This window comes from Heteronotia binoei, chromosome 20, assembly GCF_032191835.1.
Source record: "Heteronotia binoei isolate CCM8104 ecotype False Entrance Well chromosome 20, APGP_CSIRO_Hbin_v1, whole genome shotgun sequence".
Taxonomy (NCBI): domain Eukaryota; kingdom Metazoa; phylum Chordata; class Lepidosauria; order Squamata; family Gekkonidae; genus Heteronotia; species Heteronotia binoei.
In genome coordinates this window covers 2223346-2246427 of record NC_083242.1, presented here as the reverse complement: position 1 = coordinate 2246427, position 23082 = coordinate 2223346, and the positions used below count along the sequence as shown (strand labels likewise).

Sequence of the window (23082 nt, the reverse complement as noted above, 5' to 3'; positions counted from 1 at the left end):
TCTCCTTCTCCCTCCCCCTCTGAGGTTTCATCTCAAATCTTAAACGCTAAAGGGAGATGCACAGAACTTAAGCCTGCCTGGGATCCACAGCTACCAATCCAGAAGGGCATCTGCCTCAGGGCACGGCCTATATCAACCTGTCACCAGAATCCAGCTGACTCTGCTCTCTTTTGAGAGAGATGTGCCCTCCCTGACATTGTTGCAGCAAGCACTGCAGTTAGAATAATTAAACTGCTGGATATTTTAACTTATCTGTTTAGAGGAACAGGCTGTTGTATTTATGTATTTGATTTTTATTTTGCTCTCCCTCTTATTTATTTTGCCTTACCATATGTCACGAGCTGCTCTGAGCTGGCTTGCGGGGTAAGGCAGGATACAAATTGAAATAAATATAATCCTAGAATCAGAAGGGGCCATGCAGGCTGTCTTGTCCAGCCCCCTCTTCAATGTAGGGTCAGCCTAAAGCATCCCTGACAAGTATTTTTCCAGCTGTTGCTTAAAGACTGCCAGTGAGGTGGAGCACCCCGCCTCCCTAGATAGCTGATTACACTGTCAAACAACTCTTATGGTAAAGAAGTTCTTCCTAATATCCAGCCGGTACCTTCCTGCCCTTAATTTAAAACTATTCTTGCAAGTCCTCTCCTCTGCTGCTAACAGGAACAGCTCCCTGCCCTCCTCTAAGGGACAGCCCTTCAAATATTTCAAGAGAGCAATCCTGTCCCCCCCCCCAACCTCTTTTCCAGACCAAATTTCCAGATCCCTCAGCCTTTCCTTATAGGACTTGGCCCCAAATAAACAAGCCCTGCATAATTTTTCCAGTATGCACACATTCTCAGATATTCTTCCTCCCATTCCCTCATTTTTCTTCAGGTAAATTGATAGCATCAAATCAGGACTTGGAAAATGTGACATTCAAATCCTCAGCTTCATCATGTAGCATCCTGGGCTACCTTGAGCCCCTCTCTGCTTTTTCCTATGTGTTACTTTTAACTTAAACCATTTCTTTAGTGCATTTGGACAGCATTATGTGGTATTCTCTGTCCCCTTACAGCCCCAAAAGAGTTCCTGCTGGGATATGAAGAAAATCTTTATTCAGCCCTGAAACTCACACCATAGCACTGGCTCAATCAGTGCCTCTGTTTTCTCAGCCCAGCCTAGCCTACCTCTCAGAGCTGTTGTGAGGATAAAAACATAGAAAGGTCCATTGGCCTGAGCCTCATGGAGAATAACAATGCACTTATTTATTTCTTTGTCTTCTATACAGCCCTCCACACAAGGGAGGTTCAGATCAGTGTAAAACAGTTTAAAAACAAGGGATATATTCAAGTACAACCTACTAAAATACAGAAATAACGTTACGTCATAAGACCAATACAGCTCTGCAATATGTAAATTTTTATCCCCATTAACGGGGAGGGGGAAGCAATGACACCTACGGCTGTTAAAAAAACATTGCTGCCCTCAGCGACATCCTTGGTGGAACAGACAGCACCACAAACAACAGCAAAAGTAAGCTTTCAGATGTGACATATGAACATCTGAAGCTGCCTTCTACTGAATCAGACCCCCCTGGGTCCATCAAAGTCAGTATTGTCTTCTCAGCCTGGCAGCGGCTTTCCAGGGTCTCAAGCTGAGGATTTTCACGCCTACTTGCCTGGATCCTTTTTAGTTGGAGATGTCAGGGATTGAACCTGGGACCTTCTGCTTACGAAGCAGATGCTCTATCACTGAGCCACCGTCCCTCCCTGCTCTCCAGGGTCTCAAGCTGAGGTTTTTCACGCCTACTTGCCTGGACCCTTTTTAGTTGGAGATGCCGGGGATTGAACCTAGGACCTTCTGCTTACCAAGCAGATGCTCTACCCCTGAGCCACCGTCCCTCCCTCCAGAACTGTCCACTCAGACTGGCAGTGGCTCTCCAGGGTCTCAAGCTGAGTTTTTCCTTGCCTGGACCCTTTTGAGTTGGAGATGCCGGGGATTGAACCTGGGACCTTCTGCTTACCAAGCAGATGCTCTACCACTGAGCCACCATCCCTCCTCAACATATATGAACCTGTGAAGCTGCCTTCTACTGAATCAGACCCCCCTGGGTCCATCAAAGTCAGTATTGTCTACTCAGACTGGCAGTGGCTCTCCATGGTCTCCAGCTGAGGTTTTGCACATCTACTTGCCTGGACCCTTTTTAGTTGGAGATGCCGGGGATTGAACCTGGGACCTGCTGCTTACCAAGCAGGTGCTCTACCTCTGAGCCACCGTCCCTCCCCAATGACTCTCTAGGATACATAGTATAGACCAGAAGTGGCCAAACTGTGGCTCGGGAGACACACGTGGCCCTTTCACACATATTGTGCGGCTCTCGGAGCCTCTGGCCAGCTTGAAGGAGGCATTTGTCTCTTGAAATCATTGAAAGTTGCTTCCTTCCCACCTCTCTATCACCCATCTATTTATTTCATTCCTCCCTTCCTTCTCTTCCTCAAACATCTGATGTTCACCTCTTGCAGCTCTCAAAACATCTGACATTTTGTTAAGCAAGCTGGGCCACCCCTGGTATAGCCCGTCCACAGAAAAGCCTTGGCAGGCGCGTCCTGTAAAAGCACTTGACAGGTGAGGGGGAGAGAAGCACTCTGCGCATGCTCAGAGGCGGCCTCTCCTCGTCCGGCTTCCAAAGCACCGGCCAGCAGCAGCAGCTTCCCCTCCCGATGAGCCCGTCGCCATGACAAACGCGCACCTCCTCCCCCCCCCCAGCAACAAGAACCGGTTCCCATAGCAACCACCACCCCCATCTGTATTCCCGCCGCTTTTTCCTCACTTGGTTTTGAAGCGCACCGGGGGGCTCGGCGCCGCCATATTGCTACCCCTCGCCGGTTCCGCTCGCTATCCTAGCGACGAAAAGCATGCTTCCGGTCACAACGCTTGACTTCCGACGCGCAAGATTGACGTCATCGGGCACATCAAGATGACGTCAGAGGCCACAAGGCGTAAACAGAGACCACACATAGGCTGGGTACTTCGTCCCGGGAGGCGGGACTTCCTGTTTCCGCTGCAGTCCCTTAAAGATACAGCGCCCGCGCAAAAGGGAGCGGAAGAACGCCCCAGAGGATAGAGCCCAAGTTAAAAGTTATTTATTCCCTTATGATCCGCTGTGGGCTCACGTCCACTTTATCAGAGCGAGATTTAATGGCACAAACCTACCATGACATAGCTAGGGGGCCGTATTTTGAAAAAGCAAAAAAAAGAGGATGTTTCCCAAATTCTCCCAACTGATCACCCTGACAAATCTCATTTTAAATATCCCTACTGACTGTAGCCATGAAATTAAAAAGACATTTGCTCCTTGGGAGGACAGCTTTGGTGAACCTGGGCAGTAGAATAAAAAGTAGAGACACCACCCTGCCAACAAAAGTTGTATAGTCAAAGCGATGATATACCCAGTAGTAATGTATGGCTGTGAGAGCTGGACCATAAGGAAGGCCGAGCGCAGAACAATAGATGCTTTTGAGATGTGGTGCTGGAGATGTGGTGCAAGATCCAATCAGTCAGTCCTATGGGAAATCAACCCTGACTGTTCCCTGGAAGGTCAGATGCTGAAGCTCAAATACTTTGGCCCCCAAATGAGAAGGGAGCCCTCACTGCAGAAGACCCTGATGCTGGGAAAGACAGAAGGCCAAAGAAGAAGGGGACAGCAAAAGATGAGATGGCGGGACAGCGTTACTGATGTAACAAACACGAATTTGAGCAGACTTCGACGGATGGTGGAAGACAGGAGGGCCTGGCGTGACTCGGTCAATGGGGTCGCAAAGAGTCGGACTCGACTGTGCGACTGAACAACAAAAAACTATCTAAACTGTGACCATTGCAGCTAACTAGGTATATTCCTAACCTCTCAACCCCAAAAGAACCCAACAGAGGACACCAAAAACAAGAAAACCCCAGCAGGAGCTTGTTCTCCTGAGCACACAGATGTGTGCATGCACACGAAAGCTTACGTTCTGAATAAAACTAAGCTGGTCTTAAAGGTGCAATCAACTCCTATTTTGGTATAACAATGTGTAGTTGACTGCACTTGACACAGTAGTGACCACCTCATCCTGGACCACAAGAGCCAACCGCATCTCCCACACACCCTTCAGGCCATAAGCCTACACTCTACCATCATAATTACCATCATACAAACTCAAGAAGCATAGTCAAGTTATCAGTTTCCTTTTATTTGCAAAAATAATGTGCTATCGTTCCTTAACACCCACATATGCCAGCTAATTAAATAAGTACCTTACAAAGCCTTATGACTTAAAGCTACTTAACTGTGCTCTCCAAGCAGTGGTTCATTCATGTTCTCCATTTGAGAACTTTGGGAAATGCAAAAGCAATTAAAAAGTGCAAAAGTGGGAAACACCCACTTTCTCTGTATTAAGGACTGCTTGCCATTCCATTTTTGTCTGATGAAGTCTGCTTAGAGCATACTAGAGCTTACATTCTGAATAAAACTTAGTTGGTCTTAAAGGTACTACTTGTCTACTGCTTTGCTCTAAAATCATTCTTTGTTAGTGTGTCTGCACCTGGAAACCATGGCAACCTCTGGTGACTGACCTGTACTGGGAGCCTGGAGGATATTCAGAGAAGTGGTTGAGTGGAGAGCCTGTCCTTGTGCTCCCAACTGCTGGTATTCTAAGGAGGTCTCCCATGCAGTTCTTGCCATAGTCAACCATGCTAGGCTTCCAAGATCTGATGAGATCTTTGGCCTTGCCTGGGCTTTCCAGGTCAGGGTGGGGAATACAAAATCACATGTATTCCTACATTCATCTCAGCTGGATCTATGAGGGAAAGCCAGTGTGACGGAGTGATTAAACTAGGATCTGGGAGACCCAGATTCAATTGCCCATTCAGCTGTGAAAACTTCCTGGGTGACTTTGGGTCAGTCACACTCTCTCAAGTCTAGCCTACTTCAGAGGGTTGTTGTGAGGATAAAGTGGAGGAATGGAGAACAATACAAGCCACTTTGGGTCCCAACTGGGATACAGAAGAAACAAACGAAAGATAACATGCAAAAGCAACAAGAGGTGAGATTGTCTTCAGTTTGCGGACAAACACTGGGATCGCTGCCTGTTTGGCGCACTCCTCTTTCACAGCACGAGGTGCATCAACTTTTCCACTTCTGTCTGCGGGGTCTTCAAGGTGCTTTTTCATTGGGTGATACTGAAACAGAAACATCAGCAACCTAAGTCCAGCAACTTAACAGCACAATACAGGGGAAGGTGTGTGTGGGGGGGTGTTTTTGAGTCTTTTGGGAGCCGACAAGCCGCTATATGGGTGCAGGAAGGGTTTGTGCTGACCTACGACTGGCGTTGCCACAGTGGAGGGGAGCTACGTGGGCGGGGGGCCGCCCGAGCGCTGCTCCACCTGAAGGCAGTGGCGCCTGAGGGCTGCGCCCGAGTGTGGGTGGAAGTGAGGCGGAGCGCGGCATTCAGGCGGAGAGGGTGGAGGAGTTGGGGGCGTGTGTAGGCTTAGGCGGCGTTCTGAGCAGTTTGGGCCATGACATGCCCACCCTCCCCGCGTTAGGCCTGCCAGTGCTGACAGCCTACCCAACCACACAGGGCTGTTGTGTGCTGGGCACTTGGAGGGGGGGCTGCTGAAGTGGATGAATGCCCAGCAGCTTGCACTCTTGAGTTCTGCAGCCCCCAGAGGGTGTCTTTCAAACTTGGTCTGGCTGCTCCCAGACACATTCTCCTGCACTTGGCACTTCCTGCTTGTCCGTGCATGCCTCTGCTCGCCTGCCTGCCATTGGCAGAGTCTCTGACAGCGGGAGGGAGTGGGGGGATTGACGGCCTCTCAGGCGCGGGCTGTCCGCCCTCTCGCCCGGTCACGTGCAACGGGCTGGCCAATCCTGTGGTCCCACGTGAGCCTGCGCCTCCCCCACCCCGGCAGCGGGCCAATGGCATGCACCTAGGCGGTATCATGATGGTCGGGCTGCTCTTCCCCCTCCAAGAGTGGCGTAACGTCTCCCCTTTGGAAGCTGACTGCGGCCGCCAAAGCTAGCTCTGTACTCGAGTGCAGCTACATGGTGGTTCTCTGGATTGGACTGCCTGTTATTGACAGCATGCCTTTCTCACAGGGACTCCAAGCTCCCAGAGGCCCAAGTCTCATTTCTTAACACCAAGTGCAGGCAACATTACAGGTTGACCTAGTCCTTTCCCAAATGGGATATATAGAAGCATGGGTTTTATTGCCCCGAGATTGTTCTCAAGACAATAAGCTTAATGCTGCCTTTACTGTGGGCACCATTATCTCACCCAAGACCACTGAAGAGGCCAGAGGCGATTTTCAGACAGTGCCTTCAAATTGTTCAGGAGCACACAATTGCAGTGTGTAATGCACGACACATCTTCCCAGCATCCCAAAGTAAAACTGCATCCACTTCACTTCGTTTATTGTGTCACACACAGTGGCCAATATATATATATATATATATATATATATATATATATATATATATATATACACACACATATATATACATATATATACACACTGTGGCTAATAGCCACTGATGGACCTCTGCTCCATATTTTATATTGTGGCTGTTAAAGCTCCCCCCATTCCATAGGCCAGCTGGGAAGAAGGCATTTAAAGTTGCTTTCTTTCCATCTCTCCCTCCCCCATCTATATGTTTTCCTTCCTTCCAGCTCTCAAACATCTGACGTTTATTCTGTGGGGGCTCTTACGTTAAGAAAGTCTGGCCGGCGCTGACTTAGAGCATCCCTATTTAGTGTTCGTCCAGCCGCCACCTAAAAGCCGCCAGTGAAAGGCACATTCTGAGATGTGCATTGCTTATAAAAAGAAACACTAACGTGCGCATTCAAAAGACATGTGCACTGGAATTAGATTTTTGCAAAACAGTAATACTTAATTTCTCCCCGGCCCCCCCCCCCGGGCTTTCCAGCATGCATCCCTTGCACCCACGCTGCACGCGGCTTTCGCCCTCCCTACATCGACCCCTCCACCTACCACGTTTCTTCCGGAAGACAAAATACTGCACGCGCACGCGCACCATATTTTATAGGGCTGGTTTTGACGCATGCTCGCTCCGGGGTTCCCCGGCACAAGCATATTGCATAAGCAGCCTTTCTGCGCTCGCGCATTCGCAAAGCCTGGTTCGCGGGTGGAACGCCCATGCCTCGCGCTCACCGTCTCGCGAGCTGTATCTCGCGAGATTTCCCGCGGCGCATAAATAGGCCTCGCCGCGAAATCGCGGCCTTCTAGTCTATCGAACACGTAAGTGAGGGGATCGTGGGGATGGAATCGGTCGCCATCCGGGGGGCGGCGGGGCGTTCTGACGGCTGAGGCCGGCCTCGGAGGGTTGCGGCCGGCTCTGGGCTTCTAGAGAGCGGGCTATTTCCCGTGGGGTCCGCGCCTGAGTTTGGTGGAGCGCGGGGACCGGTTGCAGGCCTGATTTTTAAGACAGGCGGCCATGGAAGAGGCTTCTTCCGGGCTGTTCCATTTTGGAATGGGGGAGGTTAGCGTGTTAGGGGACTCCCCTCGCCAATGCAGCCGCTTAAATTCCCTGCATCTAGAAAGGTAGTCTATCAGGGGAGGAAGACTTGCTTAGCTGTCTCTTTGTGTCAGTTAAGGTGCTTTCTGTCTATCACTTGAGTGCAGCAACCCCCCCCCCCCGCAACCTCAAATGGTGTCTCCCGGTTCTTTTGTCTCTATTAGTTGCCTTGCCTCTAGGGCTATTTAAAGGGTTGCCAACTCTGGGGTAGGATATTCCTAGAGAGGGGAGAGTCTGGAAAGGGTGGGGTTTGGAGAAAAGGATGCCAGTGTGGTATAATGCCATAGAGCCCACCTTTATAAGTGGCTTTTTTCTTCTCGGGAAATGATTTTGATCACGTGTAGTCCTGGGATATCTCCAGCCACAAGCTGGAAGATTGGCAACCCTAGCTATTTTAGGGGAAACTGGCAGATCTTGGAGGAACAGAGATCATGTCTCGGGGGTGGGATTGATGAGAGGTTTTGGAGATGAGTTTATTTTTCTCATTGCTTTGGGGAGAAAGGCACTCCGTAGATATGGGGCGTCCCTGAATTCAAATCCTTCCCCCCATTTACTGTGGGAATTAAACAAAAACAGAATAATGTGTATAGCACCTGGATTGCTTCTCAGGGAATGTGAGATAAAATGGGATGGATTTATAAAGTATTTGCTCAATCTGGGTTTTTTTCCTTAATAGTGTGCTTTCAAAAGAAGAGGGGGGCTGTTTTATGTTTGCATGCAAGTTGCAGTTATGACCAATAACCTTTCGTACACAACATTTTTAAGGGCACTTTTGCACAGCTCTTGCAAGGGCAGAAAATTGGGGCACAAATTGCATAAACCAGGCAATCTGGTCACTAGCAAATAGCAGAAGAGGAATCAAACTCCCTTAAGTATTCGGTGCTTATACCTCAGAAATTCAAATCATTTTTTTCGTCCAAGCTGGATGTCTCTGACATTTCAATTCTTGTTCCTTAAATAGGATTTTGAATACCGAAATGATTTCAAAACCCTTTTTTCTCCATAGCTGTCATCTGAATTGAGTTTCATGTGTAGGACACCACTTTTGGCTGGTGACTTAGCAGATTTTAACAGTCCTACAGAGTTACTCACCAGTTGCTTTCCCTCCCCACAGCAAATGGCGGATGACGCCGGTGCATCAGGAGGGGCGGCAGGAGCCGGTGCTGGCGGACCTGCCAGGGGGGGTTTCCGAGGAGGCTTTGGCAGCGGTGGAAGAGGCCGTGGACGGGGCCGTGGGAGAGGTCGTGGACGGGGCCGTGGGGCCCGTGGTGGAAAAGCTGAAGACAAGGAAGTAAGTTGAACGCTTGTGGTCTTTGCCTCCTTCAGGTTTTATTGTGTTCCCAACCTGAGTTTATTGTGGAAGCAGCAAAAGGGGTCCTGTAAAATGGAGAGCCAGTTTGGTGTAGTGGTTAAGTTCGTGGACTCTTATCTGGGAGAACCGGGTTTGATTCCCCACTCCTCCACTTGCACCTGCTGGAATGGCCTTGGGTCAGCCATAGCTCTCTTATCTGGGAGAACCGGGCTGGATTCCCCACTCCTCCACTTGCACCTGCTGGAATGGCCTTGGGTCAGCCAGAGCTTTGGCAGAGATTGTCCTTGAAAGGGCAGCTGCTGTGAGAGCCCTCTCAGCCCCACCCACCTCACGGGGTGTCTTGTGGGGGAGGAAGGGAAAGGAGATTGTGAGCTGCTCTGAGACTCTTCGGAGTAAAGGGTGGGATATAAATCCAGTATCTTCTCCCCCCCACCATATCAATCTTCTGGCAGGCAAATGCTACATTTCAGCCAGAGAAGTCTTCTCCAAAGAAGCCGTTTCAGCCAGAGAAGGCTTCCCATTTGCTGTTGTTCCCTTTTGTAATATGTTATTTCAAAGAAATCCTTCCTACCCACCGCTGCTCCCGCCTTTCTGTGGTAACACATGGTGGGTGCCGTTGCATTGACAGTGTGACATCATTTCTGGCGTGAATCTGGGAGTGATGTAACGCCACTCTGGGATTCTGCAGCAGCTGTGGATTACCATATGCTATTCTATAACAGGAGATGTGTAATCCAAGACATAAGGGTTGGATTATGTAAGACGTAAAGGCTGCAAAAATCCACACCAACTGCAGACGTCGAGGCTGTCTTGGGTAGAAGGATGTTGTGTTCAAATGCTTCTTGTGGCTTAAAAAAGGCAGAGCATGCATAGGCTGCAACTGTCGCTTTATCTGGCTGAACAGTTCAGAAACTGCACCTCAACATGCACCATTCCGTGCCCTTCTGACAGTGCAGATTAGCCAGTAATGCTTTTTGCCTGTGGGTAGGAGGTACTGTGCCGTTGAGAACGGCTTTAACTGGTTGGTTTCCTTTCCGCAGTGGGTTCCAGTCACCAAGCTCGGCCGCCTGGTCAAGGACATGAAAATCAAGTCTCTAGAAGAGATCTACCTCTTTTCCCTTCCAATCAAGGTACTGCTGTAGGACCTCCGTGGGGCTTTGCGCTGCCTCCTGTTAATGTGATAATACCAATCGACTCTTAAGAACTCAAGTGGGGTTTGAGCTGGAGATCTGCCGTAGCTGACCACCTCACCTTGGCCTTGCAGGAGTCCGAAATCATTGACTTCTTCTTGGGCCCTTCACTGAAGGATGAAGTTCTGAAGATCATGCCCGTCCAGAAGCAAACCCGGGCTGGGCAGCGCACCAGGTTCAAGGTACTTCCTGGCTGGGGTGTCAAGCTCATTTGCTACGAGGGCCAGATCTGACATAAATGGGACTTCGTGGGGCCAGGCCATGTGGGTCAAAGAATGTAATGCCGGATAGTGGAGATATAAACTTTATAAAGGACATAGACAAACACAATTAATTTTTTTTAAAAATGCCAACATGCTTAAAACATTACCACTCTTGCAATATTTTGCTTATTTAACAGTTTCTGGTAACTGACAACTCTTGCTCTGAGGCGCCTCGGCCAATAGAAGGAAGAGAGGCTTGGCTCAGTAGCTCTGCTGTGCAATTGAGAGAGCCTGACAAAGCAAGCTCTTCCTCCCCTGGGGGGGGAGCCTCAGCCAATGGAGAAAAATGGAGGCTTGGCTCCATAGCTCCTGTGTGATTGAGCAAGCCTGGCAAAGGTGGCAATGCAGAAGGAAGTAGATAACAGCCAGTTGCTCACGGGCCTGATTGGACCCCTCTGGGGGCCTGATCCAGCCCTCAGGCCGCATGTTTGACACCCCTGTTTTGTAGCCTGCTTCTCCAGGTCTGTGAGATGTTCTCTTGTATTGGAAGAGGTGCAATCCCAAAATGGCTTGCTGTTAGCATATGCGTGGGGAGTTCACAACTTTGGAAAAGCTTTATCCGGAGTTTCTCCTTTCCCAGGGCAGTTAGGTCCCGTAAGATCCAACAAGCTTATATTTTGCATGAGTACAAATACGTACGCATACAACTACGAATGGGTCTGAATATGAAACTACTTCATACCGAGTTGGTCTTTTCTAGCCTGTGTTGACGTATCTGTCTGGCGGGGTCTTAACCAAGGTCTCTTCCCAAGAACTTGGCTAACGTGAATCACCTTGCAATAGAAAAAAAATATAAAAGACCAGTAGCACCTTAAAGACTGACAGAATTTGTGGCAGGCCGTGAGCTTTTGTGAGCCACTGAGAAGCGAGCAGTGACTCAAAAGCTCGAACGCTTTCCATAAGTACACAGACTCGCACAGCTGCCCGTCTTTGGTCTTGAACCAAGAGGAAAGGCACCGCACTGAAGTCCATCTGCAGTTGTGAAGAATCTGGGGTATCTGAAGAGGCGAGCGGTGGCTCACGGAAGCTCCTCCCCCTGCCACAAATTTTGTTAGCCTTCAAGGTGCTTCGGGACTCCTGCTACAAACAGACTAACACGGCTGCCCATCTTGAATCACCTTGAACTGGTGATTTCTCCTGAGACCTCCTGGATACGGTAGCTCTCTAGATGTTTCTTTTGCCTACAACTCCCATCAGCCCCAGCCAGCATGACCAATGGCTGGGGCTGATGAGAGTTGTAGGCAAAAAAAAACATCTGGAGAGCTACTGTCAGACACCCCTGCTCTAGTGCATTACTCCTCTAAATTCTAGGCTTACAGAATCTGTTACTCTCTGCTCTTACATGATGTCTTTTTTGTTCTGGGGGCAGTATAGGTTTGGGCTTGAATGCTGCCTGCAACGCCAGTAAAGCATACTCAGGATTGCTTATACATTGGGGCAAGGGGACCTTTGCCATGTTAGCGCGGAGCCAAACGCTTCTTTCCTTGCTTCTTCCTTTCAGGCCTTCGTTGCTATCGGCGACTACAACGGCCACGTTGGCCTTGGAGTCAAATGCTCCAAGGAAGTCGCCACAGCGATTCGTGGGGCCATCATCTTGGCTAAGCTGTCCATCGTGCCGGTGAGGCGTGGCTATTGGGGTAACAAGATCGGCAAGCCCCACACCGTGCCCTGCAAGGTAACGCCACTGTTCAGGGAAAGCAGCGCTCGGGGTCTCTCAAGTAGATGCAGAATGGGGTTCTGGTGTGAGTTGCCTGGCATCTGAGGACGGGTTTCTGTTTAGGTGACGGGCCGGTGTGGGTCTGTCCTGGTGCGCCTCATCCCTGCGCCACGTGGTACTGGCATCGTGTCTGCCCCGGTTCCCAAGAAACTGCTGATGATGGCCGGAATTGACGACTGCTACACCTCGGCCAGAGGCTGTACTGCCACCTTGGGCAACTTCGGTAAGTTACCCCTCTTGGAGCTGGAGTGGGACTTAGTTGGATCCGAGGGACTAGAATGCCAGGAACTGCAGTATCAAATAATTCCTTTCTTGCCTGTCACACCCTGGGGGAGCCTGCCCAAATAGAGACAGTAGAGGTCGATTAAGCAAGCTTAGAGAAGAACCCCAGGTGCGGTTTCTGTGGCCATAACCTGTGAAAGCACCAGCTTTTTCCCTAGTCTTCAAGCCAGCATTCCTGCAGTATTAGGAGGGGGACTAAAGCCAGAGGTGTGCATGGCATTATTGTATCATAAAAGGGTTGTCTGGATTCTTTAATGTTGGCTTGTGAAACCATCAAATGATCTTGGGGTACTTGCTTCTTGGAGAGCCAGTTTGGTGAAGTGGTGAAGTGTGCAGACTCTTATCTGGGAGAACCGGGTTTGATTCCCCACTCTTCCACTTGCAGCTGCTGGAATGGCCTTGGGTCAGCCAGAGCTCTCTTATCTGGGAGAACCGGGTTTGATTCCCCACTCCTCCACTTGCAGCTGCTGGAATGGCCTTGGGTCAGCCAGAGCTCTCTTATCTGGGAGAACCGGGTTTGATTCCCCACTCCTCCACTTGCAGCTGCTGGAATGGCCTTGGGTCAGCCAGAGCTCTCTTATCTGGGAGAACCGGGTTTGATTCCCCACTCCTCCACCTGCAGCTGCTGGAATGGCCTTGGGTCAGCCATAGTGCTTAAGTGTGCAAACTTTTTATCTGGGAGAACTAGGTTTGATTCCCCATTCCTCCACTTTGCACCTGCTGGGATGGCCTTGAGTCAGCCATAGCTCTGGCAGAGGTTGTCCTTGAAAGGGCAGCTGCTGTGAGAGCCCTCTCAGCTCCACCCACCTCACAGGGTGTCTGTTGTGGGGGAGGAAGGGAAAGGAGATTGTGAGCCGCTCTGAGACTCTTCGGAGTGAAGGGCGGGATATAAATCCAATATCTTCATCTACCTCACAGGGTGTCTGTTGGGTGGGAGGAAGGGAAAGGAGATTGTGAGCCACTCTGAGACACTTCGGAGTGGAGGCAGGATATAAATCCAATCTCTTCTACTTGGATGCTGTTCTGGGCGAGGGACAAAGTTTAGATCTTTGAGCTAGAAAGTGGGAAAATTGATGCTTGCAGTGAAGAACTGGAAGTTCCTGAGCACTGATTGGGCTTCGGTTTCTGCCGGTTCCAAAATCAAGTGTTCTAGCAGCACCCTTAGATTTGTTTTTTTAATTTAGGGGCACCTGTCTCCACAACCATTTGACTTTCTGTTTCCTTTCTGTTACATTTGTTTTCCCTGTAACTTTGTTGAGCAAGCGGGCTGCGGGTTATGCGATCCAGCCTGGCAAAAACGTAGAGCGACAAAATAGTTTTGTCAGGCAGTTAACAAAGCTTGCTGTGATTGCGGCTGCATCCTGACCCATAATGCTGCCCGAGCAGACGCGTTCTGTTGAAACTCTCTCAGCTCTGCCCGGTTGCTCCTGACCTCGGTGGGGCGACCGTCGTTTTCGAGAGGGAAAGCAAACCGGCTTGCTGAATGCACGGCAGGGAGGCTTCGCAAGTGGCCTCCCTGTTCCTTTTGAGAGCCGACATTTCGATATGCATGTCTTTATCAGGACACGTGAGTGAAGGAAGCGTGTGGGTGGTTGCAGTAATTTTTACTTACCCTTTCCGTAGCCAAGGCCACCTTTGATGCCATCTCCAAGACCTACAGTTACCTGACCCCTGACCTTTGGAAGGAGACCGTGTTCACCAAGTCTCCTTACCAGGTACAGAACCTAAAGAAATACCTATGAGGGAGGGGGGGCATATACCTGGGGTAGGGAGGTAGCTTTTTCATTTTGAGCTTACCTCTCAAGGCTTTAGGGTGTGTTGTTGAGTGCGGAGCTAGGGAGCACCAGATGTGAAGCTCACTAGATAGGGTTGCCCACTCCAGTTTGGGAAATATCTGGAGATTTTGGGGGTGGGGCCTGGGGAGGAGAAGGGACCTCAGTGTGTTAAGAGGCCACCTTTCAAAAGCAGCCATTTTCTCCAGGGGAACGGAACCCTTGTGGTTTAGAGATCAGTTTTTAATCCCAGATTTCCAGCCAGCACCTGGAGGCTGGCAATCGGGAGAGCTACTCACTAATTATAAGTTAGAAGAAAGAAGCGCAGCTGTCACCTTGGGCTTAGAAGGAAGGGTAGAGGGCTTATTTGGAGCATCATCTTCATCTTAAACCTCCTTTTTGTGCTGATTTGATGCTTTTCTCGGCTCATAGTTACACCGTTGTGTACACAGTCTAGCTCGAGCTTTCAGGTTGTGTGCCTGTGAGAACACGGAGCCAATAGCAGAGAGCGCTCACAGTTTTTTCCGCTGCATCCACAGGAGTTCACCGACCACCTGGCCAAGACCCACACCACCAGAGTCTCCGTGCAGAGGACCCAGGCGGCTGCCGTGGCAACCACCTAACGGCCTTTTTTGTACAAGAAATAAAAAAACTGATGAATGACCGTCAGTGTGATTCCTGAAACAGTTGAGTACATGGTTGGTTGCCGACAGAGGGAGTGGCTAATAAAATCAATGCATCTGTCTACACAGTCATTTGAAATCCATGTGGGGCAAACATCCCCAGAGCAGATTTTTTTAGTCCAGGGGCCCCTTTCAAGCCTACCAAGTTTTATTCAAGGTGCGAGCTTTTGAAAGTTTATACCTTGAGTAAAACTTTGTTGGTCTTGGAGGTGCCACTGGACTCAAACTTGGTTCTGCTTCAAACCAACACAGCTGCCCACCTGGATTGTACCCCTTACGGCTTTCAGACACGTTTTTTTTTTTGGAAGGGCTGGATCTGACCTAAATGACACTTTGGTGGGCTGGGTCATATGTGCCGTAAAACGTAACGCCAGGTATCAGCGTTCCCTCTGTGCCGAGTTAAGTGTGAGCTTAGCTCACAGTTTCTTAGCCTCTGGCTCACACCTTTTTGTCTTGGCTCAGGGGAGGACAGCCTCAGAGCAAACGAATTCATGCAGTAGCCAGATGGTTCGCTCACAATTTTAATGCCGGTAGCTCATGAAGTAGAATTTTTGCAAGACTCCACAGCTAGAGGGAGCACTGCTAGAGACACAAACTGTATAAATGACACGGGCAAACTGAATTACCAATACTGGGTTTTTTTACTCAAAATATAAAGCTATGAAAGCAATTGTTCTACTGGGGAGCACACACGAGCCCCCAAATGTATTTAATAAGCAGGTTTTTTAAGGGGTACCATCAAGGGAGGGGGGGTGTCGAATATTTCTATAGACATAGCGCTATCTTTTCAGCAAGTAAAGGTAGTTTATCAGCAGCACCACTCCCCATACACCAATCCTCTGCAGCCAGGCAGGGCTACCTATAATCTCTCACTTCATCTCCCCTCTGCATTTCTTTCCTCTGAGGAGCTCCCCGAACAACTCTGCGAGGTGGCTTCAGAGGGCAGGGTCCTGAGTCTGACTCACCCCCACCTCCAGTTCTTATCCTTCCTGCATTTCCCACAGAAGCCATGGGGCCGAGGGGGAAGGCAGTGGTATGACTGCTTGCCCCTGCTCATGCGCCCTCCCTTTCACTAGTGGCTTGCTGGCTGGCTGACAGTCCGTGGTTCCGGCCCCTGGGCCGTATGACACCCTGCAAAGATGATATGCAGAGAACAGTAGACTGCAGTCGCTGTATTATCCCTACTAAATATTTGATGGGTATAAAAGTTAAACAGGGAAACGGATTCTGCAGGGGGTATACTTTTCTCAAGACACGCATTCTTTTCTCAAATCCTTTAAAGTTTAGTTTTTTTGTTTTTGCTGGCATGTTGCAGCCAACTCGGGGTTTGGGAGGCAAGATTGTTCAGAGGTGGCTGGCCATTGCCTGCCCCTGCGTGGCAACCCTGGACTTTCTTGGTCGTCTCCCATCCAAGAACTAACCAATGTGGTACCAGATTAGTGTGCGACCTCCAATCTGGGCAATCCAGGTTTGATTCTCCACTCCTCCGTGTGTACCACCTGTCCCACAGGATGTCTGTTGTAAGGAGGGGCAGCGAAAGAAGATTGTAAGCTGCTCTGAAACTGATGGGTGCGAGGTAGAAACCTCATCGGAGATCTGCTGAGGGGCTAGTTAGAGCTTTTAAGTACCACTTGCATATATGTTACCCTGACAACAAGTGCTACCCCGTTGCTACAGTTATGTAGATAAATCCTGACAGCTGTGTTACTCTGCCGGTAGCAGGAGGCCAAGAGCACCCGAAAGTCTTAACGAAATTTGTGGCAGGGTGTTGAGTTTGCATGAAAGCTTGTATCATGCCACACTCTTCGCTCTTAAAAGATGCAGGGTTTTTTGTCTTTTCCCACTTCATTCCCCTATGTGGAGCAAAAGCAAAAGCCTTGATCTTGTTACATAATTTATTTCCTTTCCAGCAACTGTCACACTTCAGTCTGCTTTGCAGATTCTTCAGTAAGTTTGAAAACGTGTTCAAGAGCTCAGTATGGTACTGTGGTTATACTGAGCGTGCACGCTGAGTATCGATCTTGCCCCCCCACACGTGAGGGTCTTTTAGTGGTCCGCCTGGGCAGCTGCCTGAACTTTCCTTTCTGCGATCATGCGATGCTTTTGCTTCATTAAGCATGTCCGAGCATTTCCATGGTAACCTATATCTCCATCTATGAAGAAGAGAGTTACGGGCAGCTGGAGAGCACTCCACGGATTTCTCCTTCTCAAGGCTCTCTGAAAAATCTCCATAATATCCCAGAATCTTTGAGGATCTTCAGAGACCCGTTAGAGCTAGTAAGCCATCATGGTCTAAGTTGGGGAGGGACGGTGGCTCAGTGATAGAGCATCTGCTTGGGAAGCAGAAGGTCCCAGTTTCAATCCCCGGCATCTCCAACTCAAAAGGGTCCAGGCAAGTAGGCGTGAAAAACCTCAGCTTGAGACCCTGGAGAGCCGCTGCCAGTCTGAGGAGACAGTTCTGGAGGGAGGGACGGTGGCTCAGTGGTAGAGCATCTGCTTGGGAAGCAGAAGGTCCCAGGTTCAATCCCCGGCATCTCCAACTCAAAAGGGTCCAGGCAAGTAGGTGTGAAAAACCTCAGCTTGAGACCCTGGAGAGCCGCTGCCAGTCTGAGGAGACAGTTCTGGAGGGAGGGACAGTGGCTCAGTGGTAGAGCATCTGCTTGGTAAGCAGGAGCTCCCAGGTTCAATCCCTGGCATCTCCAAAAAAGGGTCCAGGCAAATAGGTGTGAAAAACCTCAGCATCGGACCCTGGAGAGCCGCTGCCAGTCTGAGTAGACAATACTGACTTTGATGGATCAAGGGTCTGATTCAGTATAAGGCAGCTTCCTATGTTACAATTCCTCTGCACTTGGAAGGAGAAACCCCGCCCCCCCCCAAAAAAAATTACTCACATTTAGTCTGGTAGGCCTTGGTTACATCTTTGAGTTGCTGCATCTCCCGTGCACATTTCTGGATGTGGCTTGATCCTTCCTGCATCGTACAAGCTCCTAATCTTTCCTGAACAATTTTCACAATTTCTTCATCAACTTTCCTGGTTGTTGTTTTTTTTTGGGGGGGGGGGGGAATAAAGCCACAAGAAATACAATTAACATCTATACGTGGAGGAAACAACCCCTGTGCCAAGAAAATAGGCTGCAAAAAATACAAATTGGTTTGATAAAACAGCTCTTCCCACGGTAACAAAAATGGCAAAAATATTCTTGGCAGAACATTCCAGCTTTAACAAATCGTTCTCCCTGCCCCGCCCCTCCAAATATAATTTGTCAAGAGAACAGAATTGCCAAAATACACACTTGTCTCTGTCCCACTGCATTTCCGCTTCAAAGAAGCACACGTAGTCGTCCTCCAGGCACTCCGTAAGGTCCGGGACACGGCGGAACTCCCGGTGGTAATAGTAGAACTTGCGTTTTGCATGCTGGCGCTCCATAAAATCTAGAAGTGAAACAAACATTCAGGTGGCATTCAGAAACATGCCCGAGTTTCGGAATCCTGCCTCAGGGAGAAAGGGTGAGTAGAGAGTATTAATTACCCTGGCCTACCTTACAGAGTTGGTGTGACATTCTACTACAATTGTAGGAAGTATTCTGGAGGGGGGGGGGAAGCACTACACATTAAGTCAGGGGTGTCAAACGTGCCCCGGGGGCCGAATCGAGCGCCCCAGTAACTGGCTGTCATTTACTTCGTTCTCCCCCTCTCTTGCTTCCTTCTGTTCTTTCACATACTGAGCCAAGCCCCTCTTCCTTCCATTGGCTGATGATCCGCCCCTTCCTACCGGAAAGAGCCAGCTTCTTTTGCCCAGTTCCCTGGATCCCGTGGGAGAATACAAAGAGAGCACCATTAAGACCAACAAGTGCCAATGTATTAATCATGTTCTGTTTTAAGGTTTTTTTAGTTGAGCCCCATGGCACAGAGTGTTAAAGCTGCAGTACTGCAGTCCTAAGCTCCGCTCATGACCTGAGTTCGATCGCTGGTGGAAGCTGGGTTTTCAGGTAGCCAGTTCGAGGCTCGCTCAGCCTTCCATCCTTCTGAGGTCGGTCAAATGAGTCTCCAGCTTGCTGGGGGGGAAAAGCGTAAATGACTGGGGAAGGCAAGGGCAAACCACCCTGTAAAAAGTCTGCCATGAAAACGTTGTGAAAGCAACGTCACCTCAGAGTCGGAAATGACTGGTGCTTGCACAGGGGACCTTTCCATTTTAAGTTTTTTAAAAATATTTGCGTTTGTCAGCATCCTTGATAAAGTTTACACCTCTGCTACCTGGCATTACTTTTTGTGACACACCTGGCCCAGCCCGACAAGGTCTCATTTATTTCAGATCTGCCCTCATAACAAATGAGTTTTGACACCCCTGCATTAAGTGCTAAAATAGCATGTTCCGAGCTTGAAAAAAGTTTTAGCCTTCAATTGGATTCCCCCGCCTATCCCGCAAAGAAACAAGCCCAATATAATACAGAGGCAGTGCAGTTAGAACGTCGGACTAGGATATGAGAGGCCCAGGTTCGAATCCTCAAACTGTACTGCGGATTCTTGCTGAGGGACAGGCCAGTCACATATGAAGCTGGCTTCTACTGGCTTGGATTTAAGGTGGCTTTAAATCAAGAGTTTCTGGCTTAACATTAGGAAGAACTTCCTGACAGTGGTTCCTCAGTGGAACAGCCTTCCTTGGGCTCTCTTTCTTTGGTGTTTTTTTTGTAACAGAGGCTAGATGGCCATCTGACAGCAATGCTGATTCTGTGAACTTGGGCAGATCCTGAGAAGGAGGGCAGGAAGGGCTGCATCAGTGCTCTGTTCTCCTGGCCCCTTCTTCCACGCCCAGGGAAATGCTGATCGCCTCTCTGGGGTCAAGCAACAATTTTTCTCCAGGCCAGTTTGACCAGGGATCCTGGAGGGGTTTTTGCCATCTTCTGGGAATGGAGTAGGGGGGGTCACTGGGGGTGTGTAGGGGAGGTATTTGTGAATTTCTTGCCTTGTGCAAGGGGCTGGACTACATCACCTTGGAGATCCCTTCCAACGCTATGATTCTACTGAACCAGACCCTTGGCCCATCCAGGTCAGTCTTGTCTACTCAGGCTGGCAGCAACTCTGTAGGATCTCAGGCAGAGGTCCTTCCCATCACCTCCGACCTGATCCTTTTCATTGGGAGATATCAGGGATTGAACCTGGGACCTTAAGAACATCAGAACATAAGAGAAGCCCTTTTGGATCAGGCCAATGGCCCATCCAGTCCAACACTCTGTGTCACATAAGAGAAGCGCTGTTGGCTCAGGCCACTGGCCCCTCCAGTCCAACACTCTGTGTCACATAAGAGAAGCCCTGTTGGATCAGGCCAATGGCCCCTCCAGTCCAACACTCTGTGTCACATAAGAGAAGCCCTGTTGGATCAGGCCAATGGCCCATCCAGTCCAACACTCTGTGTCACATAAGAGAAGCCCTGTTGGATCAGGCCAATGGCCCATCCAGTCCAACACTCTGTGTCACACAATGGCCAATATATGTGTGCGTGTGTATATATACACACACACTTCTGCATGTCAACCACAGTCCTACCCCAGTTGCATGCTCTCAGCTTAACTAGCCTACCTCATAGGGCTGTCGTGTGGATAAAAAAGGAGAGGATAAATAATATAAAGCTGCACACATGCCCATGCTTTGCAAAAAAGGTTTCTAGCTCACCTAGGGTTGCCAATCCCCAGTTGGGGACAGGTGATCCCCGGTTTGGAGGTTCCTCTCCCCGCTTTAGGGTCATCAGAAAGGGGGGGAGGGAGGGAAATGTCCTCTGGGCACTCCATTATTCCCTATGGAAACCAATTCCCAAGGGGTATAATGGAAATTGATCTGTTGGTACCTGAAGCTCGTGTGTGTGCGTGTCTGTTTTTGAGATAGAGGCACCACATTTTCAGCATAGCATCCGGTGCCTCTCCTCAAAAGACCCTCCAAGTTTCAAAAAGATTGGACCAGGCGGGTCGAATTCTATCAGCCCCCAAAGAAGGATCCCCTATCCTTCATTCTTTCCAAATAGAGGGAAGGCGTTTAAAAGGTGTGCGGTCCCTTTAAGTGTGATGGCCAGAACTCCCTTTTGCAGTTCAACGATGCTTGTCACAAACTTGCTCCCGGCTCCACCCACAAAGTCTCCCGGCTCCACCCCCAAAGTCCCCAGAGATTTCTTGGATTGGACCTGGCAAGGCTAAGCTCGCCCATTCAGTGCCCTGCACCTTTGGCCCCGCCCCCGGCCTCAGGCCCCGCCCCTCCGCTCACTCCTCCATGCCGTGACGGGCGCGTCAACCGTGTAGGTGAATATCTTCTCGATCAGGTCGATGGGGTTGGGGATGGCCGACTGAGGGTTGGCGGCCGGCGTGCGGCGCGGCGGCTCTCGGTACACGTCCCGGTCCGGCGGCTCCGGCGGCATCTCGGCGGCACGTCCTGCTCGGCCAGGTGAACAAAATGGCGGCCTCCGCCCTCAACGAGAGGATGCACAATGCAAGTGCGCATGCGCAGCTCCCGGCGGCGGAAGAGCAGATGGGCTGTCGCGCTGCATGATGGGAAGCGGAGGCCGAGTTTCCTATCTTCCCGGGAGGGCAAATGCGCGTGCGCAAAAAGGATAGGGCCGGCGCTTGGAATTCTGGGGGTTGTAGTTCTTGCCTGCTGTCATGGCGCTATTGTTGTCTTGGACCCCTTTGAGTAGTCTCGGTGAAACATGAGGGGACTATTTTGGCTCCCACTCCCACCAATGCAATGTCGTGGCTTGAGATCTGGCCTAGGATATGGAAGAATTGGGTTCACTCGGTGTTTGGGGGCCAGTCCTAATTTTCTGCGCCTTGCTTACCTTGCAGGGTTGTTGTGTTTAAGGACAAAATGGAGGCAGGGAGGGGCAGAGGCAGAGGAAGGGTGGACTAAAAATATGCTGCGCCGAGGGACAAGTGGAACATCTCTGTTCCACTTGTGCATTTTTATGTGCTAGCCTGCACTTAACTGTTTTTCACCGTATAGTAGGGTTCCCAATCCACAGGTGGGCAGAGATACAAAGCAACGCTTCCGTGTATAAATTAGTCTCAAATGTGCTTCTGAAAGCTAACACAAATAAAGGGACTCTAACACAAAAATATAACTGGCATTATCAAAATATATTCATGGCAAACAAAACATCAGCAGGAGAAGAGCCAAATGCCTAAGGATGTGTGTATATAAGTCCACAGAGGCAATTTCCTTTTTTCTTAAGTCAATTTCATAGAAGGTGCAGGTTCGGTCTCCTGGGAAGCAAAGAGAACGAAGGGCCGCCTTAAGAACGCATGAACGTCAGCTGGTCAATGTAGATTCTTAGACGTGCAGAAAATTTCTATTTTTACTGCATACGAGCTAAGTGAGGAATCCGGAATTCAGAACCCGTTTTCGCCTTCCAAGCTTTCTCTAAGCTCCGATCATGACAAGGCACTTCTCATAGCTTGTTTTTTTACAGTGCCAGATAGGTTACTAATTAGGGTTGCCAAGTCCAATTTAAGAAATAGCTGGGGACTTTGGGGGTGGAGCCAGGAGACAGGGGCGGAGCCAAGATCAAGGCTGTGACAAGCATCATTTAACTCCAAAGGGAGTTCTGGCCATCACATTTAAAGGGACACCTCTTCAATGCCTTCCTTCCATAGGAAATAATGAAGGATAGGGGCACCTTCTTTTGGGGCTCATAGAATTGGACCCCCTGGTCCAATCGTTTTGAAACTTGGGGGATATTTTGGGGAGAGGCACTAGATGCTGTACTGAAAATTTAGTGCCTCTACCTAAAAAAACAGCCCCCCCAGAGCCCCAGATACCCGCGGATCAATTCTCCATGATTTTCTATGGGAATAAATCTTCATAGGGAATAACAGAGTTCCCAGCAGACATTTCCTTCCCCTCCCCCCCCGCTTTCTGACGACCCTGAAGCGGGGGGAGGGTCTCCAAACCGGGGGATCCCCTGCCCCCACCTGGGGATTGGCAACCCTATTACTAATCCCCAGGTGGGGGCAGGGTATCCCCCTGTTTGGAGGCTCTCCCTCCCCCCTCCGCTTCAGGGTCATCAGAAATCGGGGGAGGGAGGGAGGGAAATGTCTACTGGGCACTCCATTATTCCCTATGGAGATTGATTCCCATTCGGCAGAATGGAGAATTGCTCCGCGGTTATCTGAAGGGGGGGGCTGTTTTTTAAGGTAGAGGCACCAAATTTTCAGCAGAGCATCCAATGCCTCTCCTCAAAAGACCCTCCAAGTTTCCTCCAGGGGGTCCAGTTCTAGGAGCCCCAAAAGAAGGTGCTCCTATCCTTCATTATTTCCAATGGAGGGAAGGCATTTAA

At 49.8% G+C, this 23082-nt stretch overlaps 3 protein-coding genes and 2 non-coding genes across 5 annotated transcripts in view; 2 read left to right on the top strand and 3 right to left on the bottom strand.

Annotated features, from left to right (window-relative positions):
- TBL3 (transducin beta like 3) overlaps nt 1-2932 on the bottom strand; it is a 36769-nt gene extending 33837 nt beyond the window's left edge. The window contains exon 1 of the mRNA XM_060260743.1: nt 2807-2932. Within this exon, the coding sequence (XP_060116726.1) occupies nt 2807-2844 (38 nt within the window). The 5' untranslated portion in view covers nt 2845-2932. The remainder of the gene's footprint in view (nt 1-2806) is intronic.
- Nucleotides 2933-6198: 3266 nt separating this feature from the next.
- On the bottom strand, nt 6199-6327 carry LOC132588631 (small nucleolar RNA ACA64). The gene has a single exon (XR_009556521.1). It is a non-coding gene; the product is annotated as a small nucleolar RNA ACA64 (small nucleolar RNA).
- A 769-nt stretch (nt 6328-7096) lies between these two features.
- Nucleotides 7097-14746, top strand: RPS2 (ribosomal protein S2). Its single transcript, XM_060260504.1, has 8 exons — nt 7097-7269; nt 8661-8837; nt 9899-9988; nt 10123-10230; nt 11813-11986; nt 12092-12251; nt 13934-14025; nt 14622-14746. The coding sequence occupies exons 2-8, from the start codon at nt 8664-8666 to the stop codon at nt 14703-14705; spliced, it is 882 nt and encodes a 293-aa protein (XP_060116487.1). The 5' UTR covers nt 7097-7269; nt 8661-8663; the 3' UTR covers nt 14706-14746.
- On the top strand, nt 13712-13851 carry LOC132588626 (small nucleolar RNA SNORA64/SNORA10 family). Its single transcript, XR_009556516.1, has one exon. It is a non-coding gene; the product is annotated as a small nucleolar RNA SNORA64/SNORA10 family (small nucleolar RNA).
- A 1900-nt stretch (nt 14747-16646) lies between the features above and the next one.
- On the bottom strand, nt 16647-21293 carry NDUFB10 (NADH:ubiquinone oxidoreductase subunit B10). The gene is made up of 4 exons (XM_060260622.1): nt 21018-21293; nt 18059-18197; nt 17657-17796; nt 16647-16918 (listed from the first exon to the last, which is right to left on the bottom strand). Exons 1-4 carry the CDS (start codon nt 21166-21168, stop codon nt 16812-16814), a joined length of 537 nt encoding a protein of 178 aa, XP_060116605.1. The 5' UTR covers nt 21169-21293; the 3' UTR covers nt 16647-16811.
- Nucleotides 21294-23082: the final 1789 nt, after the last annotated feature.